The 21,283-nt window shown below is 41.9% G+C and overlaps 4 protein-coding genes across 4 annotated transcripts; 1 reads left to right on the top strand and 3 right to left on the bottom strand.

Annotated features, from left to right (window-relative positions):
• Positions 1–2,098: 2,098 nt before the first annotated feature.
• On the top strand, positions 2,099–5,977 carry LOC115751114 (carbonic anhydrase 2). The gene is made up of 10 exons (XM_030688840.2): positions 2,099–2,329; positions 3,151–3,209; positions 3,626–3,772; positions 4,103–4,151; positions 4,309–4,425; positions 4,553–4,606; positions 4,773–4,858; positions 4,972–5,077; positions 5,390–5,548; positions 5,762–5,977. The coding sequence occupies exons 1-10, from the start codon at positions 2,141–2,143 to the stop codon at positions 5,798–5,800; spliced, it is 1,005 nt and encodes a 334-aa protein (XP_030544700.2). The 5' UTR covers positions 2,099–2,140; the 3' UTR covers positions 5,801–5,977.
• Positions 5,978–6,224: 247 nt separating this feature from the next.
• On the bottom strand, positions 6,225–8,071 carry LOC115751117 (transcription factor WER-like). Its single transcript, XM_030688842.2, has 3 exons — positions 7,771–8,071; positions 7,531–7,660; positions 6,225–7,055 (listed from the first exon to the last, which is right to left on the bottom strand). The coding sequence occupies exons 1-3, from the start codon at positions 7,904–7,906 to the stop codon at positions 6,683–6,685; spliced, it is 639 nt and encodes a 212-aa protein (XP_030544702.2). The 5' UTR covers positions 7,907–8,071; the 3' UTR covers positions 6,225–6,682.
• Positions 8,072–10,373: 2,302 nt separating this feature from the next.
• LOC115751112 (protease Do-like 1, chloroplastic) lies at positions 10,374–14,336 on the bottom strand. The gene is made up of 8 exons (XM_030688837.2): positions 13,818–14,336; positions 13,509–13,631; positions 12,781–12,952; positions 12,207–12,244; positions 11,353–11,551; positions 11,072–11,224; positions 10,817–10,951; positions 10,374–10,647 (listed from the first exon to the last, which is right to left on the bottom strand). The coding sequence occupies exons 1-8, from the start codon at positions 14,243–14,245 to the stop codon at positions 10,570–10,572; spliced, it is 1,326 nt and encodes a 441-aa protein (XP_030544697.2). The 5' UTR covers positions 14,246–14,336; the 3' UTR covers positions 10,374–10,569.
• Positions 14,337–14,685: 349 nt separating this feature from the next.
• On the bottom strand, positions 14,686–20,422 carry LOC115751113. Its single transcript, XM_030688838.2, has 14 exons — positions 20,138–20,422; positions 19,291–19,435; positions 19,118–19,185; positions 18,970–19,023; positions 18,781–18,864; positions 18,569–18,657; positions 18,042–18,122; positions 17,382–17,512; positions 17,034–17,075; positions 16,284–16,360; positions 16,123–16,213; positions 15,966–16,047; positions 15,274–15,346; positions 14,686–15,071 (listed from the first exon to the last, which is right to left on the bottom strand). The coding sequence occupies exons 1-14, from the start codon at positions 20,230–20,232 to the stop codon at positions 14,903–14,905; spliced, it is 1,281 nt and encodes a 426-aa protein (XP_030544698.2). The 5' UTR covers positions 20,233–20,422; the 3' UTR covers positions 14,686–14,902.
• Between the last annotated feature and the right edge of the window lie 861 nt (positions 20,423–21,283).

Genomic DNA, 21,283 nt, shown 5'->3' with positions numbered 1-21,283 from the left:
TTCAAGAATCTCATGCTCCATGGCAGTCGCTGATCAGAGGAAGAAGAAGATGGGGAAGCAAAAACAAAAAATGATAGAAAAAGTAAAAAAATACTAAAAAATTCAAAAAATATTAAAATATTCAGTCGTCGGTTAGCTGGCATCCACGCCAGTCTTGGCTGGCTGAAATTCGTCGAATGGATAGAAATGACACAATTGTAAAAGGTTTAAGATTAAATCGGTAAAAAAAAAAGGTTTAAGACTGAATGGACACAATTATAAAAACTTGAGAATTATTTTGATAATTTTCCCTTCATCGTGCCTGATGTCCACATTTATGCCCCCCCAACCAAAAAAAAAAAAAAAAAACGAACAGTAGTGGATCAAGTAAAAAACAGAGAGAAACCAAAAACAAATCAATCATTGCGAAAGAGCGCTATTGCTCACCGCATGATCATACAGCCCATCGAATCATGCCAACTAAGGGTGAGCAAATTAGATTGATCGAATTGGGAATCGCCAGGACAGGACCGGATTGGTGGGTCCGGTTCCCTGTTCCAGAGGGCGGCCATTCGGTTCCCAGTTCCAGAGGAACAGGATTGGTCGATTTTTTTTTTTTTTATGAGGTCTCATACGGTTGAGATTTGGACCACATATTTATTTTGCTGCATCTATTGTCATGCCTACACCCAACAATGTCGAATGCTACGTGTTACTAGATTCTGTTCGAAAATTTTATCATCTCATGTTTTTCTTTTGGGAAAAGAATCTATTGTTTTAGAGCTATTTCTTCGAAAATAATGGCATTGATAATATTTGCTTGACTTCATTGAACCGCTCCGGAACCGGATCGGACTGGCGGTCCGGTCCCCGGTTTCGGAAATTGGGAATCGGCACCACTGGTTCGGTTCTTGAGTGGAACCGGATCGGATTGGAAATCGCTCACCCCTAATGCCAATGATCGATGTATACCAGATACAACTGCGACGGACGACATCACACTCCCAATCACTCGATGCGGAGCGGCGGAGAACCATGTGTTGGGGATAAGAGCCTTATCTCCCACCCCCCATCTTCCCATCACCTGCGCCTTATGTGCAGCCCATGGATCTCGCACTCACATCCTTTACCTAAAACGTCATCTTCAACAATCGTTCGAAGTCGCCATCGGACAGCATCGCCACCGCTTAGAGGACGGTGCCTCGGCTTCTCGTAATAACTACAGTAGGAACGTACGAGATCGGCGTAATTTACGGCGATGTAACGGACTTTTAACAGATGAGCATTCGAGTACATACGTCGTCCTCGAAAGTAATACCCGTGCGCGCGAGTTTCATAGATAATATCTTTGCACGTCCTAGATTATTGTGATGAGCACCTTGACGAGCGCGTGTGGTGGCGGCCATATCTTTCGACTTCAGCATAATCACAAGAGCTCTCAAACAGAGGGATGGGATCGGATCGGGTCACAATTGATCCGATCCAAATAAGCCAATTTAATCCACGCCGATCCGATCCATACTCAACCAACACTCGACTCGATTCATATTTTTAAAAGCACTTTCGTATTTAATCAAATATAGGAAATCTCATATTCAAACTGAGATTAGAGTGCGGAGTGGGTGAGCATAGGATCGAATGAGGGTAAAGAGAGAATGAAGGGAGAGTCATAGAAATGAGTTGGATCAAAGGAAGTTATAAATTTATATATATCCCATTTACAATTTGTATCTCGTATTACGTTTGAACTCGTTTACAACGCATTTAATGAAGGCAACTAACTCAGGTACCAATTCAGCCGATTAAGAAATGAATTGAGAGGTGAATAGGAAAGGCGTGAATGTGATGCGGGAGATAGGTTTACGTGGCGAGCGGTGATTGCATGCATGGTCCAACCCCCTCCCCCACATCAAAACTCGGTGAGTGCAACGCAACGGGGAGGATGTATCATCCGGGGCGGGGCGACGATCATCCAAATCCCCCAAACCTCATCCTTCACCACAGGAGTTTAGTAGCTCTCCTTCGCCGCTCCGTCCCTTTCAATCTTATCTTCTTCCTCTTCCTCTTCCACCCTCCTCCTCTCCCGTGGGGGCGACGTAGATCTTTTGTCGCGGCGGTTCGCGCGCTATAAATTCGCCGCACACAAGGGTCCCTTGCCACAATGTCGACCGCTCCGGTTAGCAGCTGGTGCGCCGCCTCCTTCTCTCCCGCCCAATCCTCTCTCAAGAGAGCCTTCGCCCTACGCCCCTCTCTCTCCACCCGCCTCTCCTCCTCTTCCGTCTCTCTTCCGACCCTCATCCGCAACGAGCCCGTTTTCGCCGCCCCCGCCCCTGTCATCAACCCCACTTGGGTACCCACCCCCTCTCTCTCTCTTTACGCACACATCTGTTAGTCCGCTTAGCAGCCATGCATTTAACCATGCACTTACAACAGTACAATAAAAGAATTCTCTCGTACGTAGAAAACTGGACGACAGTAAAATAAGTGCATTTCTCGTGCTCCATGCTCGCACATCGGTCGTTTAGTCTGAATTTCGAGCAGCTGTGTCCGACTCGACTAGGCTTTGTCTCGCCATGAACGAGGTTTCGGACGACACCGACATTACGTCCCCATTTGCGATGCACCACACTTATGTAACTTTCCTAGTATAATACGTACAGGCAATTCTTTCTCTATCGTTCTATTTTTTTTTTTTTTTTGATGGGTTTCCTTTCTTCACTGACCGGTGCCGATAGAGGCAATCGCGTGGCTCGAAATGATTCAAGACACATCCAATCAACCGCCACCGTGCACGCTCCTAACTACCCGGAGTTAGAACAGGGAAAAAGAGAAACGTATGGCCAAGTCAAAAGAAGATGAGGATTTTTTCCCGCGAAAATTTCAGGCCACATGTTATAACCAGACATACGGCACCCCCACATGCACTGTAATAACCTACGTATATATGTACTTCCCTTCATCACCTCAGTTGACCTCAGTTTTCGTTTGGAGTTTAGGAGGCTGAGAAGATAGATTGGAACTCGTACGTGTTTTAGAGCTCGCGATCCCTGAAAAAAAAGCCGGCGTTAAACCGTACGCAATCTGATTAGGGTCATTCGGCATTTTGTCTCGGGCGGTTCTGTGTTGGTTTCGATATCTGACGAGAGATTTTCTGATTTTACGATTCTGCAGAGAGAGGACATGGGCAAGGACTATGACGAGGCCATTGAGGCCCTCAAGAAACTCCTAAGGTTTGTTCTTGCTCAAATGTTTTTGTTTGGATTTCCTTCTGCTTCTGTTTTTCTTGTCCTGTCTGAACCCTTCAAGGCGTCGTCAGTTTATTTAGCTTGTGAAAGTGCATGCACTATATACAGACTTCGAATTATGCATGTACACATGTTAACCGGCAATCGTCCGTGATGCCGGCACGGATTTGGTCAGTTGAACATATGTTAATGGGGTCTGTGGTTAGTATGCTCTCAAGGCACTAGTTCATCTCACCTTGGAGTGGTCAAATGATTGTCGAGACGTTTCAAAAATCGGGGAAACATGCATTTCGAGAGAAACCAACCTCATCGCATACTGAAATGTACATCCACGTCGGGACATATGTAACGAAGTCTTGTTTTTGCCTGAATATATGAACGGTTGAGTTATGATTTTACAGTGAGAAGGGGGACCTGAAAGCCACAGCAGCTGTGAAGGTGGAGCAAATAACGGCGGAGTTGCAAACCGCTTCTTCCGACAGCAAGCCATCCAGCACGGTCGACAGAATCAAAACTGGCTTCACCTTCTTCAAGAAGGAGAAATACGAGTCTGTTCTAATTCCCTCCCTCCCTCTCTCTCTCCCTCTCTCTCTCTCTCTCTCTCCACCTCTACACTATGATCATCGATTTTCTGAAGTTCATAAGGCAAAATAGATTGATGCAAGATTCTAAAAGGATGCGGGTGAAAATCGGTTTTGTAAAACATGCGGCAAAAAGTTCATCACTACTCGAGTATGATCAACTCGTTTACTTGTTTGCATTTACAGTTTGATTTCCATATGCTAATCTAGATCGATGTTAGTTTCTCTTTAGGTGTGAGATGATCACCTGCAACCATTGCTACTTTCATTTATTCTTTTCCCTTCAATGTGTTTCAGCAAGAACCCTGCTTTATACGGTGAACTGGCCAAAGGACAGAGTCCAAAGGTAAAATCTACAGAAACTAGGATTTACTTCGCGTTTTCACGCAAGCATATAACACGCCGGAAAATGAACCATCTCCTACTAAGAATGTATAGATGCCCTGCTAGTGTTGTGATGATATTTCTCACGAAGATCGTACGGTGATATCTTTATGTCGCAGTTCATGGTGTTTGCTTGCTCGGACTCGAGAGTGTGCCCATCTCATGTGCTGGATTTTCAACCAGGAGAGGCTTTTGTGGTCCGCAACGTTGCCAACATGGTCCCTCCATATGATCAGGCATCGTTCCTCACTCCTTTTGAAAAAAAAAAGACACAAATGTTAATCACTTTCGACGTTTCCTGATTCGTTTCGAGGCAACATAATCGTCACGCTGTCTTTGTTAATTCGTATTTGCTTCAAACAGACCAAGTACTCTGGAGCTGGAGCTGCCATCGAGTATGCAGTTTTGCACCTCAAGGTAAATCTCCATTCAAATTTTGCACTCTCCTACCGACTTTTGATGACCGTTAAGAGGGGAATGCTATCAAAGTTCAAGGTAGTGTGTGCCAAGAATGAGGAATTCCGGAGCATATTAGCCGACTAATGTGCGCTCTGTTTCCCCTGCTTTCATTTCCGTTGCGCAGGTCCAAGAGATTGTGGTCATCGGACACAGCGCCTGCGGCGGAATCAAGGGTCTGATGACTTTCCCGTACGACGGAACCACCTCCACGTAAGCAACTAGCCCTCCCCATCCCATTGCTATTACCACAAAGAATCACCTAAGCCATTCAAGAGGGATACCCATACTTGGTTCCTGATTGCATTTTGACAAATGACATCCAGTGACTTCATAGAAGAATGGGTCAAGATCTGTCTTCCCGCCAGAGCCAAAGTGAACACGCAGCATGGCGGGGCTCCCCTCCCTGAACTATGCGGACACTGTGAGAAGGTATTCTATCACAACTATTGTGCTGGATGAACCTGTTCTTAGCAAAAAGAGCTGAACTAGAGATCTCAAAAGAACCGACATTTCGATACAGAAAACCGAATTTTCGCTTGAGAAAGCTACTTTGTAAGTCAAAAAAGATTATAACAGTAGCTAATTGAGAAAGCCGCTTTGTCGAACATCCAGTTGGCTAAGCTATTTTTCTAGTCAATGCGGTTGCTTTCCACTCAAGGCAGAGGAAGTGTTCAATTCTCCGATGGAGAACAGTGACTTATTTTACAGTTCTTGTTCTCATGAATGTTTCGATTATTGCAGGAGGCGGTGAATGTATCACTTGGGAACTTACTGACTTATCCATTTGTGAGAGATGGGCTGGTGAACAAGACCCTATCACTGAAGGGAGGCTACTATGACTTTGTTAATGGGGCGTTTGAGCTCTGGGGGCTTGACTTTGGTCTCTCGCCACCACTCTCTGTATGAACATCATCATCGACCACATTCAGTAGCGACCCCGTCTTTATTCCCTAAGCTGATTTTCCCCCCGAAAATGTACCCTGTACAATCTTCTTTCCAATAAATATGGGCGTTGAAGTTTCTTTTTCTTTTGAGAATTTGATGATTTGATGAACTCGGCTACTTAGTTTGATTCATATGGCGATTCTGCCTTTTCTTTCTTTTGTTTGTCAGATGAAAGATGTCGCCACGATACTGCATTGGAAGCTTTAGGGAGTACTAGGAGACACGCTTAGAAGTCACTTGTTCCCCTGAAGAGAGGAGGCTCTGTTTGTGTTTTTTTCATGAAATGACATGACCTGGGCTATGTAGATAAACCTCCTTTGCAAGAGTTGGTGGTTCAGAATCTGAATCATTGTTGACGCCAAAATGCATTAGCTGTTTCTTTTATTTACTCCTGGTGCGTTTAGAGTCCCTCATCCGAAAGTTCACATAGCAAATGAATTGGCAATCGGAATATTTGATCAACTAAATGATTCCTCTCCATGGTTTAAATGCCCAAATGGGGACTGGATGTTAAAGTCGGTCTTCATAAGTTATTCCTTGAACTTGTGGCAAAATAGATTCAGAACTTCTATGTGCAAGAATGCAGAACTAGAGAGTGCTTTATGTGCAGGCACAAACAGATGCCTCGATGAACCGTTAGTCGGTTCCCATGTCTAGTTTTAGCACATGAAAAATCCAAGGGTCTCCCTCTTCAATTAAGCCAGTTTTGCTGCATCAGAGGGATTGGTGTCTCTATCTTACTTTGTCATCTACAGGAGGTGCTTTGGTTATGTTTGAGTAACATTTCTGGGATGCATCTTCTGGTCTGATTGGCATTCTAGACTACCTTTATTTTTACTTGAGACCACGCGAAAGTATACCTTCCTTCCTGATGACTGATACAGGGTTCCTGTAGTTGCTCATTTAATAAAACTGGCGTGAAGACCATCACCCGATTAGAAATAATTTGCACTTAAACATGATGATTTCAGTCTTCTGATGCAAGCTTCAACAGTTTGCCAGGAGAAGAAGCATCTATTATGGTTATTGCTCCAGCTCTATGGCCCTAATTCAACAGATAGACTAGTGAGAAAATACCCCTGGATGATGTTAATAGGAAGGAAGAGAATGTCCATCCAGAAACTCCATCATGCTAAGATTCATCTCTAAATCCGATTCAAAATCCCAGAAAGAGGTGGCCGAATACTCTTCTTTGCTTGTCAACTCTGGCAGGTCCAATGTCTCCTGGGATTCCAGACTCTTGTTGTCCACATTCATTTCCGAAGACCCGCTGTAGCCAGCACAAGACGAAATAGAATTCTGATGTGTTGAACTCTCAGAAATATGCAAGATCCTTGCTTTTGTCCTCCCGACTTGACAAATTTGCTCTTTGATCCCCAGCTTTTTGCTCAAACAAGTGTTCCAGTAGTTCTTCACTTGATTATCCGTTCGACCGGGCACCCGTTTCGCAATCAAAGACCACCTAGCGGTGGAAAAATGGTTTCCTCAAGTTAGAGTTGAGATCCCAGTTTGCTGCTACACATTTACATTGATTTTGACACCAATAAGTAACAAAATTGTGCACAACTCAAACTGTGCTAAGGATGGAAAGTCTGACTAGAGAAAAGAGTAGAAGACAATGGTATTAACGTTTGCTTGTACTGTACAATTTTACCTCCCTATTTTCCATGTTGGAATTTCCTAATCCTATGAGAGAAATGTTCCTTGTCTCCATCAAAGGTTCCGCTTTATGAGTTGCACCATATCAGAGGGACCAGACAACAATGAGGCCAACCAAGAGTTTTGCTGAGTTACAGATCTCTAGTGAAGCAAAGAACAATCATGACGAGAATCTTGAATCTGAATAGCATTTTTCACGATTCAAGTTTGCCTGAGGTTCTCAAAGCTGAGTCATTGACTTAATAGGAATGCTTAAAAGGAGAAGTAAACAAGTTAACCTGTTGCCCAACAAATTATGGAGTCTAATGATGAGGTCTTCTTCTTCCTTAGTAAAGCGATCTCGCTTGACGTTCGGGCTCAGGTAATTCAACCACCTCAACCTGCAACTCTTGCCGCATCTTCTCAAGCCTATATACATCACAAAGCCATTGTGGTTTGCCCATGAGTTCATCTTTGAAAAGAGAGAGCAAAACAAGTGAAAACATTTCAAAGAAAGCGGAAGACTTTATCTCTAAAACCTGTCCTCTTAGCTATGGAATTCCACTTTCCTTTCCCGAATTCCGTTACATAGTCCCTGAGGATCTTGTCCTCTTCCACAGTCCACAAGCCTTTCTTGAGTTGACTCCCCCCTAACCCTCCCTCTATCTTCGTCATCTCTTCCTTCTCCCTTTTTTTCTTTTATGGTTTAAGAACCAGGAAGAAAAAGGGTCGATCGCACTAGCAACTATGCTTTAGTATGCCTCACCCTTTTATAAGCTCAAAGAGGGTATCTCTGTGTCGTCTGTTGCTGTAAAAGTAAAAAAAAAATAACAGTGAAAAAACAGAGGAAAGAAGACATGGCTAGCATGATGATAATGAAAAAACTTGTATGCAATTTCAACTTGTTTTCTCGTTTGTCCCTCTGCTTTGAATGTATTTTTGACTTCTTAGAGCTGAGAGAGTGGAAAATTAAATAACAGAATGGATGTTGTCTGTGTTATACATCTATGCGGCTTTGGCACATCTCCGAGCCGAAATGTGTGTCATTAAAGCCTTTCTTATTACATAAATTTTTGCTGAATCGCGTGTTAATCGATAATGTGCCTCATCTTTCCTTTTAGATGGCCTTTTTGCAGGCTTCCAACCAGGGATTCATTTCACTGTGCAGAGCTGGAGTTCTCCAACTATTACATGACTTGGAGCAAGATGGCAAAAGTTCCAAGGGACACACAAGACATGGGGAAAATATTTGAAGTTTCTGAAGGAAGCTTCAGCAGTATCCCGAGAGTCTAGGGGACAGATTTTTGAGAGAACAGTGTCACTGTTGCTGAGAGTAAAAAGTTAAACAGCCATTCATTCATACCTGCAATGATCCTGGACGGTCGAAGTAGGTTGGAGTGGTCAGAAAATCCAAGGACAAGAGACACACATGGTCCCTGGAGGGTCAGACCAGCAGAGGGAGGAGGACCATTTATCTGTTTTCATCATCATCATCATTGTCTGGTAAGACTATTTATTGTGGTCCACTCGGTGCCACATACTGATGCAGATGATATTTGTAGTGCGTTTCTGGATCGATTGGACTGGCAAAAATTCAATCGGTAGGCGAAACGGTATTGCAACTAGAATCGGCGGACCAAATCGACGACGTCAGATCAAGCTCAAATTCGGCCGTTTGAAGCGAAATGGCGTTCTGATTAATACTCACACCTTTGGCCGTGACTAACGATGGATTTTGGCAATTCGGGATCGTCTAGATGGAGATTTCTATTTTTTTAGTATTTTTCGGATTTAATTTTATTTTAATGGCACTTTTGTAATTTTTCGTTTTTTATTATTCGAATCCTAGTAGGGTTAGGATTAGGGTTAACACCCTATAAAAGTGTGTTTATGACGTTTTTGGGGAACATTATTATTATTGATTATCAGATTTTTCGAGATTTCTCTCTTAAGCAAGGATTTGCTTTGCTTGTTATCGTTGTCGAACGATGCGTCACATACAGTTATCAATCTGTTCTTGGTCCTTCACGTGGGGCTCGATAAGGTTCCATATCATCTTTCTTGGAGGTTCTTTCCATTTGGTAAAAAACCACAATGACTTAAGAGGGAAAAAGAAAATGCTGGCCTCTTGACCTGACCAAGGTGATAAGTCACGATTAGCGGTCGGGAATTACTAATATGCTCTTCTATAATGTGATGCTTGAGTTCTTGAAATCCCGAGTAATCAGAGAAAACAATAGTAGACTCGACAACGAGGATGGTCATCAGACTACAATAAGAAGACTCTGGTGAGATTATCGGCCTGATAGGATTCATTAGTTTCGTTCGACGTAAAATTACAGAAGCCCTGTGAAATTGCTTAACTCCAGCATTGAGATGCTGCGTTAAATCCGAAGATGTATCTGCAATCTTTCCTTTAAACATCGACTTCAAGGAATCAAAAGATGCGTACCCGAATATGTGGGAAAATGACAGTAGGTGATTGAAAAACCAGGGATGGAGATTCGGGTGAATGCCTTTTTCGAGCAAAAGTGTACTGGCAATATAACCATCGCTTCAGCGATCCAGGTTTTACTGTGATGTACTTAGCCTCACATGTGATTCCCACTTCACCTTCCTGATTTGCCAACGCCCAGGTGGAGCCCCCAACAGATGACACAGTTTCTGCTTTCGATCGTGCATTGCAATTTGCAGGCATTGCCTATCCTTCAACTTCTCGATATCAACTTTTCAGGTGGTGATCAATTTTTCATTTGCCGCACTAAAGATGTGGATGGAAAAAAAAAAAAAGCGATAGTTCATTGAACCGTAAATAACGAGCACTGATCTTAAGTTTCAAGCATAAAAGCTTCCTACTGATCTATCCATAACTTCTTATGACAATTCGGTGTGACTGTGCCCATGCTGTCCATTAGGCATCACCAATGGAGGAACGGAAATCACCCACTTGCGAAAACAAGATCTGAAATCAGAATAAAGGCTTGTCCCTTCGCACATCAGTCTCTGACCAGGCTTACTTGGTCTGTTGTCAACTTTCGCATTCTTTCCAGTTTAGCATTTCCCATTACACTGGCAATGGCGATTGTCAAGTGGGCTAAGCTTCCTAATCTGACACAGGTATTGTGAAATATGAGGAAGAAACTTAGCATCAGCTGTATAAAATGTCAGAGTCGCATTTTGGTGTTACGTTAGATTTTACAAATTTTAGGCGGCATTCAGCACTAAAAAGGAATATGTACAACAAGACTTAACCATAGAAAAGGGCAGGTGCACAAAAATAATGGTGTTTCCTCCTTAAATGTAGAGCACAAAACTGCAATCTCTAACCATTTGGCTTATCATGACTCGTCTGGCTTTGGTTCAAGGACAACAGGGATCTTCTCTTTGTGATCACCACGCAAAACTTCCACGGTCACCTGCATAAGAACATCCAAGGTTCGATAAATATAACAGCCTGCTAAAAGTTTGACGCAGTTTTAATTCATGCAGCCACAGCTCTGATTTCTGACTCATCATGCATGATAGCTATCATTCATTTAGCATGCAGTGCCACTAACAAAATCGAGCAGTTCATAGAGCACATACCGTATCACCCACTTTACACTGATCAAGAATTCTGTACAAATCACTGCCATTAATGACTTTTTTTCCATTGACGGATGTTATGATGTCACCCAAAATAAGCCTACCATAGGAATCACGTTTGGTTGGTAGTAGACCCTGCCAGATTAAAACCAATTAAGCATTATATGCATCGAAGAAGAGCCTATGGTCCCAATGGAACTAAACTTGTGAAGAGACCTAGTATGAAATATGATGCCAGAAGAAGATCAAGCATACCGCTTTGCCAGCTGGTCCATTGGCAGGGGCATCTAGCACAAGCACCCCACTTACTCCTAACTGCTCCACAGATTGATCGGGTGCAAACTTAATACCCAGAATTGGTCTTGTGACTTTGCCAAACTTCACAAGCTGATCAACAATTCCACCTACCTGGATCAATAAATTTGTATTGAAGACTTACTCACAAATCAGATGAGAATTGAATTATGCCAGTGGTGACTTCAATGACACTGCCAAAGACTCTTAACATATACAAGGAAAATCCAAATGATACTCACAGTGTCAACAGGAATTGAAAATCCAACACCTGATGAAGCACCAGATGGAGAGTATATTGCTGTGTTAATTCCAATCAGATTTCCCGAACTGTCTAGTAGTGGCCCCCCACTATTACCAGGATTGATTGCAGCATCTGTCTGTATGACATCCTGTATTGGGCGCCCGGTGGCAGCAGAACTGATTTCTCTGCGAAGGCCACTGCAAGAGGAAGGGGATAAAATGAAAGGAATATTCACTTTAAATTTAGAAAATTCTCTGCTTGTAACTTGTAAGTCAATCAGACGCATGCTTTGCCAAAAACCAAAAAAGAAGAAGAAGAAGAAGAAGAAGAAGAAACCGAAGCATGTATTTCTCTTTCATGTTCTCTGCCTGATTTCTTCTTTAGTTCCAGGCTTAGTCCACATACAGATAAACTGGGAACAGCTGATTCGACAAACAACTCCTCCAATTTAGGAGAAGATTTCCTTTTCAGCTTAAAAGAACTTTATACCACTACTGGAAGCTAGACTTAACTGTAATTGGCAAAAATATAACATCAAAACAGCCAATGATCCAGTCAGGCTATAGGGAGAGCCAATGATTAAAAGCTCCTTGATTATTATCTTCCCCAGGGATCAATTAATCTTTTAGTCTAATTACCCCTCGAATAATATGTTCTCAAAACCGGTTAACACTCTCCTTCATCTCAGTATCACTAAATCAGATTAAGCACGCAGGGTTTCCTAACTCCGAAAGCTTTATATATGTATATGCAAGATATCTCCAAAAAGTGCAAAAGAAAATGACGGGCAGCATGAACAAACTGAATATGCTCGTCTTTAACATTAAGAAGCCCCTTCTCACAATATCATACCTTATAACACCAGTGGTGAGAGTATGGTCGAGTCCAAACTGCAAGAAAACAAACATCATATCAATTGATTATATCCACAAACACAGATCATATCTGAACCAAATTGAATTCCATGTAATCCTCTTAAATACCGGAGCCAAGACCTAAAGTTTGCCACACCTGCCCACCACATTCATGCCAAGCAATGAGTAAACTACATGACTCACTCAGCCACCAAAATGACAAAAGCAAGAAAAAAACTAGATGCATACCATGAAGACATTCAAAAGTGACCAAACTATATTTTTCACATGAAAGATTTACGGATTATCAGATTGAGGTAGTACGAAGGTGAAGTCTCCAATATAAGCATCTGAAATTTGCCGTAATGCTAGTTAAAAGAAAAAATGCACATTATTCAGAAAAGTATCGCACATACATGGGTTGTAAAGTATTTATACGAGATAAATGTTCTTGAAATGCACATTTTTCACCAGGAAAGGAAGACAAAAATCATTATTCACACCTAGAGCAAAAATCATGAACAGGGACAATAAAATAGTGTTCGAATGGAAAAGTGAATGTCTGTGCTTACAGGGTTGCCAATTGCAAACACTTTCTGACCGACAAGCAAGTCTGCAGAGATACCAATTGGGATTGGTCTAAGTTTGTCCTTTGGTGCATTGACGCGCAACACCGCAACATCCTTGTCCTGGTCAAATCCAACAACGTTTGCATCGTATGTTGACTGATCCGCAAGTGTGACCCTGTGAGCAACTATAGCCAAATTACACCGGAGAAGATAACGGAAGAAATCAGATTGATCCATTAGCATCAGGAAATGGATCCAATAAGATGGCCGCCAGAGTTCCAGTTGACAGATGTATTCCAGATGAAGTATGACAAGGGGGTTCTATTCAATAGGCGAAGGGATTCATGGCATAGCAATGAAACTGTAAGGTATCCATAAACAACTTTCGATCAAAATCAGAGCATCTCACCAGGAAACAGACCTAGGAATCTGGGCCTAAAAAATTACAAATAACTACGATTGAGCATGAAAGCAGGTTCCAATAGAGATGAATCGTCAAATAAACAGAACGACATCAACAAGCAGCTCCATGACTATGTCAACTGGTACAATTGATTAGTTCATTGTATCTAGTAAGCACCTTATATCCAGTTAACTTAACATAGACGAGGTGCTAACAATACTCTTTTATTCACATTGCCCAACTAATAGTTAGGCATGTAGGAGCTGCTGAAACTAGCGGCAGCATTCAAAGATCAGGGGAAGCACAAGCAGAGAAGGAGGTGACTAACTTGAGATCAGAAGCGCCGCGAATCACGTGATAGTTGGTCACAACGTGACCCTCCTTGTCCCACACGAACCCAGAACCCGACCCTTGCGGCACTTCCAACACGTCCAAGGTGAATGCGTCCTGCCTAAACCACGAAAATCCCATCAAGCCATGCACCAATCAAAAGAAAGCACGCAAAAGAAAAATTTTAAAATAAGCAAGCACGAACGGTGGCGACTAGCAGTGTGCAGGAACACTTAAAGACAGAAAACCCAATCGAGAGAGAGAGAGAGAGAGAGAGAAGAGAGAGAGAGAGAGTAAAGGCCCTCACTTGACGGCGAGGTTGGTGATGTAGACGACGGAGGGAGTGTTGTCCTGGAAGAGGCGGACGGTGGCGAGCTCGTCGGTCTGGAGCTTCCTCTGGGGGGTGACGACGAAGGCGGAGGCGGGGTCGACGTCGGCGACGAAGAGGGAGACGGAGAGGGCGATCGAGGTGCAGACGAGGAGGACGGAGTCGAGAGCCGAAGCGAGAGGTCGGTTCTTGGCTGCGAGGGGGAGGGTGCTCCGAGTGGAATCGGAGGAGTTCCACAGTCGTGGAGGAGCTGGGCGGAGGAAGGAGACGACGACGGAGGCCTTGTGGAAGGCGAGGATGGATTTCGAGGGCTTGGGGAGGTGGCCGCGGGAGCGAGAGAGGGAAGAGGAGGAGTTGGAGAGCGAGGAGGTGCAGAGCAGAGAATGGGAAGCAGCTGCCGCTGCCATTTTCTCCAGTTTTCAACTTCTTCGGGGACACCTGCCGGGAGAGGATTTGACTCTCCGGTTAAGTCCTTTTTTCCTTATTTGTGATGGAGCTACGTCCTGAATATCCCCTAATACATTCAAAAAGAGCTAAAAACAAACAATCAATAATCGACCAATGAGAATTTCTTCATTTTCCCTTGGCCAATAAAAAAAATTCTTGTTATATATTATTATTGTTATTATTATGATTATTATTTTTTCCTCCTCCTCTGTTTTGTTGACTAATGTCGAGTACCAATGGTGCGTCGATTGTCGCGAGGGCACCGTCGCAACTGTGGGAACTCGTCCAGACTGTCCTAGAGAGTTCAGGCGTGCATCCAAACGGTGTCGCAGCGTGCATTCGGCCCTTCCCCGCCTCTCAAAATCACGTCTCGGCCACGAGAATCCACGCTCTTTTATAATTTTTCCCTTCTTTCGCTCACCCGCTACAGAGATACATATCTGATCAAATGCTTGCGAATATAACAGCATCACATGAAAAGATGGTTTTTATCGAGTCATGAAACCTCTGGAACGTTTTACCACTCCAGCATCCAGAGTATCCCTCCTTGAGCTATAATTAACCCGAATAGTGAAGAAAGAGGTGGCTCGACCGGGGAAGAGAAATGAAATGATAGACTATAAAATCTTCTCAAAGGGTCTCAATTCCTTTGGTAGGCCATCGAAATTTCCAGCGTTGACGTTGGACTGCAGCATTGGTCTTTTCCCCGTCTTCCAAGCCATTCCCTCTGCTAGGTGCTCCTTGTTCGGCGTCAGCATCAGGTAATTTGGATCAGCTCTCTGGTAGCTGTAAAGTTTAGGAATCAAAAGAATGAGCAGGTTTGGTTTTCAACATTAATACCGAAATGTACGATGTTATGCCCATTTGATGAGAAGAACTTCAAGGGAAGCTGCAGGCATCCCGCAAGTCCTCATGCAAAGTTGTGAAAATTTTGAAAGACAGAGTCTCGTACAAAAGCAACAAACATGTCCAGGAGAATAACTCAAACCTGGCTCCTCTTAGATGCTCGATACGGATGCCAAACCCACAGGAGTTCGATCCAGTCAAACGATCTCGAGTAGCTGCAGGATGATGAGAAGATTCAGTCACAACAATAGATCAACGGATAATGTAATAATCCAGAAATAGAGGTCCTATCATGTCCAATTGAATACAAGTTTCGAGCAGCTATCCATCTTCAACAATCTATGCAAGATCTTCTGGAAGCCAACATTCCATTATCAATGTTGAAAATCCTATTTCCCACAATTCCTATTTTCAAGGACTCTTGACTTTAAGGCCATTCTTGAATGGAATAATTTTTGCTTCCACTGATCACTAATACGGACCTTATCGCTTTAGACCTATTCCAAATCAAGATCTGGTGAATATACAATTCACAAGTAGTATTCCATCCAGTTGAAGTATATTTAATAGCATTAATCAGTGGTTAGTAGGTGGGGTCTAATTAAAGCTAATAGATTTTGGGCATCTCTCATGCTCTATAATAAGAGCCATCTTATGTATATGTTTATGAAGCCAATGATAATAATGTAGATTTTGAATCTTTCCTCTCTCCCTCACTCTTAAAGATCGTAGCATAAATATCATTATATCATAGGAGTACTTTGTAGTTCCAACCAGTACAAGGAACAAAGCTGGTTCAAACCAAATGAATAAAGCTCTGTAACCAAAAGATACCTGAAATGTTGAAAGTAAAGGAAGGTTTCCACCATGACTTAAATGCTAATGCTATCGATGAACTTAGAGGACCGATCTTACCCTGGAAAAAAAGATATTAACTAGTTAATGCTACAGTACATACCAATAAGCACAAGATTTTCTGATGATCCCTTACCTTCAACAAGAAGTTCTTGTTGGCCTGCCATGACGCAGCAACTTGAAATGTGGACTCTGAATTGTTTTTTGATGTTTGGGCTTCGTCGACCCTATGGTAAGGAGTAAATCAATTAAGATATTTTGCTGCAACAAAATAACAAAGTCAAGCATTTAAAGTACCTTGTTTGTAATTCAAAACCAAAGTCAATATAATTTGTGATTCCAACGACTTCATTTTCCTCAAGGGGGTTCTTCACCTGTTGATATGGCACTTCAAAGCTCTATGAACAATGCCATGCGATAATACGCGTCATAATGTACACAGCAGGAATTATATCAGGAAAGTAGCAATTGCAACCAGAAACAATCATGTGTGTGATCTTAAGTACCTTTTCAGTTGCAAGTTTACTAGAAACAACAACATAAGATTTTAACACTAGCTCAGAAATCTCCGCAGAAAACAAGCTAATCACCAGTATCTGCCGAAAAGGAACCAAAACAGCACAATGCTAACTGTTCAACCAGATTTACCACGTCTGTAGCTGCCAAATCCATGAAATTTCTTTACTCCTCCTTCCCTTCTTCTTTTTCAAACATGGCCGTACATGGCCATACATAGCCTCAATTGCAGTTATAAATAGTATGGGGTTCTTCAATTAATTGTGGAATTCAACAAGATAAGGCGGTAGCTGTCCTTAGCATTGTTTTTATGTTGAACCAGTAGAAATCTTATCATTGTAAAATATGCAACCTGAGGCAGCTAAAGTATAGTACCATTAGTATCTAATTGTAAATTCCATATTATGAACACAACAAGTACAATAAAAACAGCATAAATGACTGAAAGTAAACTCGATGAACACGAGATTACCTACACATAAGGATGAAAACAACGCGACTCAAAAGTCTGAAAAGGGACAAGTAGCATACCCTTCTCTGGACCACCACGTGTTGGTAAAATGAGGCAATGAACTGCAGTCCAAGAAACGTGAGATGATCATAGCACACTATAATCAACTAATCTATGTCAAGCATTGTATAAAGGAAAAAAAGATTCATATCAAACATTGTGAAGGGCAACCTTGCATTTAAACTCTGAATAAAGAAATGCCTTAAGTTTGAACAAGAGTGTACTCTTTTGATGAGTGCTTCGAAACCACCTCAAACATTTAACTAAAACTCCACATTCTAACCTAGTGAACCATTGTTAAAAGGTGAAGACTACATCAGAGTTCTTAACCACTCCATAGGGCTACATAAACTCGGGCATAGTGATACCTGGGAACTCTTTGCAAGTTCAAGATTAAAATTGAAGGAAGGGCTCAAGGGACTGCCAAATCCTCCTCCATAGCCAATTGCACAACTCCAGTTCTGCAAATTCTTATATTTTGCATTGTCTTCTTTCCCATCTGGTACAAGAAGCAATTGGAAAAACAAGAAAGGGCGACATCCTTGCTCTTAAACATTCAGAGACATTTCTCATAGTCTCATCCACATCGAATAAATATTATGCACATGCATGCCTCAAAAGGTTGTTAAGACCGACCATCAAAATCTGCCATATGTCTGATCTACGAAACTACAGTCATGCATATCTGCCATATGTTCAGCTGCAATTACACAACATACATGCTCTGTCACCATCACACCCACTAGATAATATTTTCAGAAAGAAAGTTTTATTAAATGCTCCAGAGGAATAAGTTACAGGGAGGGCTGTAGGGCAATGGATCTAATGCATTCAGATGATCAGTTCAAACCACATGATATTGCCAGTTCGAGCATACTTTACCACGGTATACGGTAAGCCAAATTTTTCACAAGGATAATGCAGTAACATGTATCTATCTGCCCGATTTACAATATATTTTTCCTTTGTCAAATGTTCTCATGCAATAATTTGACTTAAACTAGCCTTACTACATGAAGAAGCCTTACATAATGGCTCATATTGCAGTCCAGCAGTTAGTCTTCCCATTTTGCTCACCAGCCATGCAGTCCTCGGCAACTCATCCGTCACTGTATCAGATACCAAAATTGTAATGACCCTACTTTCATTTCAGTAAGCCGCACAGAAGTAATTAAACAAGCTAGAATGGCCCTTTTCAATTCAAACAAGGCAAGACCACACTATTAACAACTTCCAACCTTAGAATTTCCTCTCTGATGAAGAAGAGGGGAGCTGGTTAGCACCGACGAGAAAGAAGATTAATAGGTTATTCTTCAAAGGAACTAGCATATTATCTCAACTTGGTTGTCTGGTTATCTGTTTTGTAACTTAACAATGACAGAATCAAATGATGTTTGACTGCCTCGCCATGACACAAGAAGGAAGTAGTTAACCAGTGATTACTTATTAATTGTAATAACCACAAAGGACTACAGAAAAAAAAAAAAAAGCTATAAATGTTGACTGTGGCATACGCTCGGAAAAATTAAGATCAGTGCAAAATGAGGTGACTAACCCGCGAATGGCATCAAAGTGGCACCCATGGACAAATTTCCTGAGCCATATCTCAAGCCCATGACACCATAATCTTCTGACGATGCTCTGCTGGAGTAGCAAGCGGTACCAATAGAAATGAACCAATACAGTTTAAGAAAATTAAGTAAAAATGAATTCATATAGCATGCGAGGCCTCAATAATTAACTGTGATGATTTGTGTAGGAACTCACCTCTTTGCCAATAGCAAAGGGAAAGTGCCGAAAGCTCCAAACCCAAATCTTGGATAGTAAGCACATGATCTCACCTGCAAGATCCTATGGTGCAGCAACCACAGCAAAACTGAGCCTCATATTGCAATAAGGGAACATAAACACAAAGAACTAGTGATAGTTAATATATCTTCAAATAGTTTTTCTTACGGATCAGAGTTCGATACGAAAAGATCCATGAACGTATGAGGATCATCCACATCACTGCTCTTACAGAGACCATGAAAGAAGGTATCGTTAGTAATTCTAGAACATATCTCATAATAATGAAGCGTACCCACAAAACAAAACTAATCACCTTTGCCATCGAAATAGTGCATTTCCTACAATTTGCTCTTCTGGTTTGTGATCTAATGGACCAGAAACCTATAAAAGTCAAGGAAAAAGAGACTGTAGCAGCAAGAGAAGTCCACAGAATCTTGCACATTATGTGTGTAACATCCAGCAAATAGTGAGAATAAGGAAGGATACCGTTGCCACCAAATCGACATGAGGATCATCAATTGGCTTAAACATTACTCTTGTGCTGAAATGTCTTGCATCCTCAAAATAGTCCTCAAATAAACATTTAAGAGCAAGCTTCCCAAATAACAAATTGTACGAGGACTCCAACATTCTGCAATACCCAAAACATTCTTCATTTTCACAAACCGACGACTATGTCCTCAAATTGAAGTAAAACAAGTTACATTAGCAGACAGCAATCTCATATATAAAAGAGCAGTGAATATCCCAAAAGCTGGAAAAATCCACTGCATAAAGTAGGCCGAGTACAAAACAATCTTGCCCAACAACATGTAAATCGAAAACGCGAACATATCTATAGATCTTGCTCTTCTATAATCCTAGCCGTGTGATAAAGGCATAAACCAAATTGCCTAGGACCAGAGCAGCTGAAATGCAGGCCTTCATAAGCTATTATAAATAAATTCAAACATATTCGGGGAAAAGCCACGCGGCTCGCTATGCCCCGTACTAGTGGTGCAACTTCACATTGATTGGACAGAATATGCCAATCGACAGTCGCAATCAGAGCTCCCCAATGAATTCTTTGACGATTCTCGACGAGCACAAACATTTCAGCTAAACTAAAACATAGAAATCACACTGATCAACGCGAAAAAAGAGCACCGGCTTCCGATTCGCACCGTTAGCTATATAGAAAAAAAAAAAAACTCAAGTAATCACAAAGATGGAAAAGTTCCATGGAATTCGCCAATGCGCCAACCAACAACAGAAAGAAATCAGGAAGTTGCCGCGGACACACAGATTACTTTCACAACGAGGTGCTAGCGAAGGGAAACGATCGGGCAGAGACCTGGAGCGGGCGGCAAGAGGAGGGAAGTCGAAGAGAGGCGGCACGAGTACCACCGGCGGCGGCGGCGGCGGTTCCTTGAACAACCGATTTCCCATCTTGTCTCTCTCCCACGCTACCTGAGCTTGCCGCGATCGCCGGCGTTAGGTTTTTATTTCGGTTGCGCAATGGAGAGCAGAGAGATTGCGAAGAAGAAGATGAGGGCGACGAAGGAGTGGGGGAGGAATTTTGTTGTGGGAGAGAGAGAGAGAGAGAGAATCGATGCCCGCGCATCTCTCTGCTGCTTTTCAGGTTGAAGAGGAAACGGTTTCAAATCATAGGGGACTACAACAGATGCCAGTGACGTGGCACTTCCCATCGAGACTTCTTCCCGGGTGAAGTGGCCCCTCAAAAGGCAAATGAAAATACCATTTTTGCCCCTCCCCCCGGATATTGCGTTGCAAGTTAGATAGATTTCCGCTCGATTTTTAAAATTTAGTATCCGATATCCATCTTTCCCTTTCTAAAATACAAAGTCCAGGATGGGCCAGTTGTGTAAAAAAAAACCTAATTCATTGGAATTTTCTTATTGAGTTAGGTCATTTCGAAATTGTGTCGTAGCTCTATAATTTGTACTAGGTTTATCGAGGATAAAAATTAAAAATATATTTCTAATCGTAATAAAACCTTCCAAACAAATTCATTATTATATTTAAAAAGTGAAACGAGGGGTGTAAAGAAAGATGAGTTAGAGGCTAAGGTGCTGAAGTAATCCATGCCATATTCCAAGGAATAGACCCAAAAAGAAAAAAAAAATTCTTAGGAAAATCTTGATAAACCGTATATCTATATTTTTTTTCCTCTTTCTTCGATGAAAATGGAAATATATATAACCTACAGAAAAATGGGTCAACCTTCCCTTCTTTCGGAAGAAAAACAGAATTTGGACAAAATCGATGAAGTGCGAATTAATGTGATCCTCTCTTATAAACTTATGTATCGGCCATTATCGGAAGTCCCAACTCTTATTTTTTTAGATAAATTGATTTGTTTATGCTTTTCTTTTTGTATACTGTTATTGGGATTCGAACATGTGATCTTGAGTTCTTGAATTAAAGATCTCTTGATGCTTTAACCAATTAGGCTTACCATGATGGGTCTTTTTTTTTT

Source organism: Rhodamnia argentea, chromosome 11 (assembly GCF_020921035.1).
Source record: "Rhodamnia argentea isolate NSW1041297 chromosome 11, ASM2092103v1, whole genome shotgun sequence".
Taxonomy (NCBI): Eukaryota; Viridiplantae; Streptophyta; class Magnoliopsida; order Myrtales; family Myrtaceae; genus Rhodamnia; species Rhodamnia argentea.
This window is presented reverse-complemented; position numbering and strand designations above follow the sequence as displayed.

Excerpts from the sequence above, each read along its gene's own strand:
- LOC115751114 (XM_030688840.2), top strand. The coding sequence starts at position 2,141 with ATGTCGACCGCTCCGGTTAGCAGCTGGTGCGCCGCCTCCTTCTCTCCC. Across the intron at positions 4,426-4,552 it reads TGGTCCCTCCATATGATCAG|ACCAAGTACTCTGGAGCTGG; the intron begins GCATCGTTCCTC and ends TGCTTCAAACAG. Across the intron at positions 4,859-4,971 it reads TACGACGGAACCACCTCCAC|TGACTTCATAGAAGAATGGG; the intron begins GTAAGCAACTAG and ends AATGACATCCAG.
- LOC115751112 (XM_030688837.2), bottom strand. The coding sequence starts at position 14,245 with ATGGCAGCGGCAGCTGCTTCCCATTCTCTGCTCTGCACCTCCTCGCTC. Across the intron at positions 13,632-13,817 it reads ATCACCAACCTCGCCGTCAA|GCAGGACGCATTCACCTTGG; the intron begins GTGAGGGCCTTT and ends TTCGTGGTTTAG. Across the intron at positions 11,552-12,206 it reads CTCACCACTGGTGTTATAAG|TGGCCTTCGCAGAGAAATCA; the intron begins GTATGATATTGT and ends TTCCTCTTGCAG.
- LOC115751113 (XM_030688838.2), bottom strand. The coding sequence starts at position 20,232 with ATGGGAAATCGGTTGTTCAAGGAACCGCCGCCGCCGCCGCCGGTGGTA. Across the intron at positions 19,024-19,117 it reads GCACTATTTCGATGGCAAAG|TGATGTGGATGATCCTCATA; the intron begins GTGATTAGTTTT and ends CTGTAAGAGCAG. Across the intron at positions 15,072-15,273 it reads GAGCATCTAAGAGGAGCCAG|CTACCAGAGAGCTGATCCAA; the intron begins GTTTGAGTTATT and ends TAAACTTTACAG.
- LOC115751117 (XM_030688842.2), bottom strand. The coding sequence starts at position 7,906 with ATGACGAAGATAGAGGGAGGGTTAGGGGGGAGTCAACTCAAGAAAGGC. Across the intron at positions 7,661-7,770 it reads TTCCATAGCTAAGAGGACAG|GCTTGAGAAGATGCGGCAAG; the intron begins GTTTTAGAGATA and ends TGATGTATATAG. Across the intron at positions 7,056-7,530 it reads CATAATTTGTTGGGCAACAG|GTGGTCTTTGATTGCGAAAC; the intron begins GTTAACTTGTTT and ends TTCCACCGCTAG.